At 46.1% G+C, this 2708-nt stretch overlaps 1 protein-coding gene across 1 annotated transcript in view; it reads left to right on the top strand.

Moving 5' to 3' along the window:
• irx1a (iroquois homeobox 1a) overlaps positions 1–2445 on the top strand; it is a 14814-nt gene extending 12369 nt beyond the window's left edge. The window contains 10 exon segments of the mRNA XM_053433208.1: positions 6–368; positions 371–633; positions 635–719; positions 721–750; positions 752–788; positions 791–873; positions 876–954; positions 1289–1329; positions 1331–1365; positions 2370–2445. Coding sequence (XP_053289183.1) covers positions 6–368; positions 371–633; positions 635–719; positions 721–750; positions 752–788; positions 791–873; positions 876–954; positions 1289–1329; positions 1331–1365; positions 2370–2445 — 1092 coding nt within the window.
• The last annotated feature ends 263 nt before the right edge of the window (positions 2446–2708 follow it).

Genomic DNA, 2708 nt, shown 5'->3' on the forward strand with positions numbered 1-2708 from the left:
CCAAGAACGCCACCCGGGAGAGCACCAGCACCCTGAAGGCCTGGCTCAACGAGCACAGGGAAAAACCCGTACCCGACCAAGTGACGCTGACGCAAGTCTCCACCTGGTTCGCCAACGCCAGGAGGAGGCTCAAGAAGGAGAACAAGGTGACCTGGGGCAGGAGCAAAGAGGACGGGGAAGAGAACTTGTTCGGCAGGCGGGGGACGAGGCGGAGAAGAACGAAGACCGAGGAGGAAATCGATTTGGAGAGCATTGACATCGACAAGATCGACGACAACGACGGGGATCAGAGCAACGAGGATGATGACGACAAATCGACGGAGGGCAGCAGGGAGCACAGGGGTGGTTGTGGGTGCGGAGGTGGAGTTGGGACAGCTTGGAGAAAAGACGGGCCTTCGCCCTGCAGGCCCACGAGGCCTTTGAAAAATCGAAGAGCACAATTTCAGTACACGCAGGGAGTAAGGAGAGCTCGGACGGCAACAACAACAACACGACTAGAGTTTTGTCTCCGGACAGATCCGGGAGCTTTCCTCTCCCGTCCAACAACAAGCCTAAGATCTGGTCTCTAGCAGAGACCGCCACTAGCCCCGACACCTCATCCCAGAAACCCTCGTCCCCCTGCGGCCCCGCGGCCCACCACTCACCCGTCAGCCCCCCACCACCAGATCCAGACCCACCCGGCCTTCCTCCCCAGCCACGGACTGTACACTTGCCAGATTGGGAAAGTTCCACAACTGGACGAACGGGGCCTTTCCTGGGCCAGAACTCCCTGCTCAACGTGCGGTCGTTTCTGGAGTAAACCAGCACCATCACCACCACCACAACCACCACTTGCCGACCCAGCAGCAGCAGCAGCAGCCGACGTCGGTGGTGGTGTGTCCCCGGTAGCAGCTGCAGCAGCGCTCAGCAATGACAGCAAGGCCCAAGCAGAGACCCACAGTCCCAAACACATAGGTAGGGAGCACAGTCTGTACACATGCACACCAATATCACACGCCAGAAAATCCCCGCTACTTTTAAAATATGAAAATATGTGTGTATTATTTTTCCTGGTCAAACCTGTTTCTCATTTATGTGGCCTCTGATTTTCATATTTATAAGTATTGCACAGACGTGCGTAAAAGCGCATGGGCACTAAAATCAGGTTTGTGCGTACAAATCAACACAGGGTTCGGTTTTGCTTAAACATGATCATGTGTGAGAAAAAAAATTATAAAACTAAATGCCTGTATAACTAATCCAGAGCTCCAGTATTGACAAGTGTTTTTTTTGCTCATTTCTTTTCTAGAACATGAAAACGGTGTAAGGTCTGTTTCACCTCCAACGCAGGATCCTGAAGTCTTCCTTTCGACCCATCCATGACAGGTGAGACAACGTTTATTCAAGCCTTGTTTGCTCTTGTTGATTGTTGGAATAAAAAAAAATTACAGATTTAAATCAAATGATTAAATCAAACCTTGTGATCTTTGCATTATTAGACATTTATACGGATTTAGACAATGCACCTTTCTCCTGTAATATGCATAATGTGAGGGATTAAAATGATTGAAATGAAGCACGATTATTGACAGAAGGAAAGGACCTGCGTTTGAATTAAATTATAAAACCTCAGTTAATATACGAAAATAAATAACACTATTTTAGGGGATGCAAACCAAGCTAACTGCTGAATTTATAGGAAATTTTGATATTTCCCCCCCCCTGCATGCAACAGCTTTGATAATTGGAATGACACGTAAAGAAATAAAAATAAACAAAGACAAATAAAGCACAGTTTGCTTTGTGGGTGACAGGGGTCTTGACTCCCATCCCACACCCCCCTTTAATTCCTCCCCTCTGGGGAGAGTGTGGCTACTTATCAAGTCACCGAGTAAAACGGGCTCTGTCTGGGCTGTGTGCTTTCCCTAAAGACCCATGGGAGAGCCGGAGCCCAGGGGAGCGCTCTCACAGAAAAGGGAAGCGGGTAGAAAAAATAAACCTTTACCTCAGTTTCAAGTCCTACAAAATACTCCCTCTAATAATGCAACAGTCTTATTAAAAAAACAAAAGTATATTTAATTTATTAGAATTATTTAAAATGATCGTGCAATTTTTATATTTTATTTCCTGGCTTCACACACTCGAAATTATTTATTATTTATGATGAGGATAATTATTGTGATTAATATTATCGTTATTGTGTTTATTATTATTGAATTATCATTATTGTTATTATTATATTGGAAATTGGGGGGGAGCTGCTGCGGTGTGTTTCAAATCCAAACTGCTCAGCCATTCATCCGCCCACTTGAGTTGCATATTGAAGCCCGCTGTCCAAACACGGAGGATCTCCATTCACCCACCTCCTCTCTCTTCTCTTCCCCACGCAGATCCTCTCTGCCTTCCAGCGCCAGGAGTCCACCGGACGCCACGCAACGCGTCCTCACTGCTCTCTCCTCGGCTTGATCAAGACGTTTTCTCTTTTCTTTTTTTCCCCGAGATTGAAAAAAAAACAAACAACAACCAACACACAAGACAAGAAAAAACAGAGACAGAAAAAAAGAGACTTTACACTCCCTGAGAAAAAAGAGGACAATGAGAAATAAAAATGCAGCGTAGCATCCAGTCGGTACAGAACAAATGGCGTAATTTGGTAATATCCTGTGGATGGATGGATTACTTCCTCTATTGTTGTGTAGCCTATAATCGCGCCTATAAAGTTACTCTCT

The sequence above is a fragment of the Pleuronectes platessa genome, chromosome 10 (genome assembly GCF_947347685.1).
Source record: "Pleuronectes platessa chromosome 10, fPlePla1.1, whole genome shotgun sequence".
In the NCBI taxonomy this organism is placed as follows: domain Eukaryota; kingdom Metazoa; phylum Chordata; class Actinopteri; order Pleuronectiformes; family Pleuronectidae; genus Pleuronectes; species Pleuronectes platessa.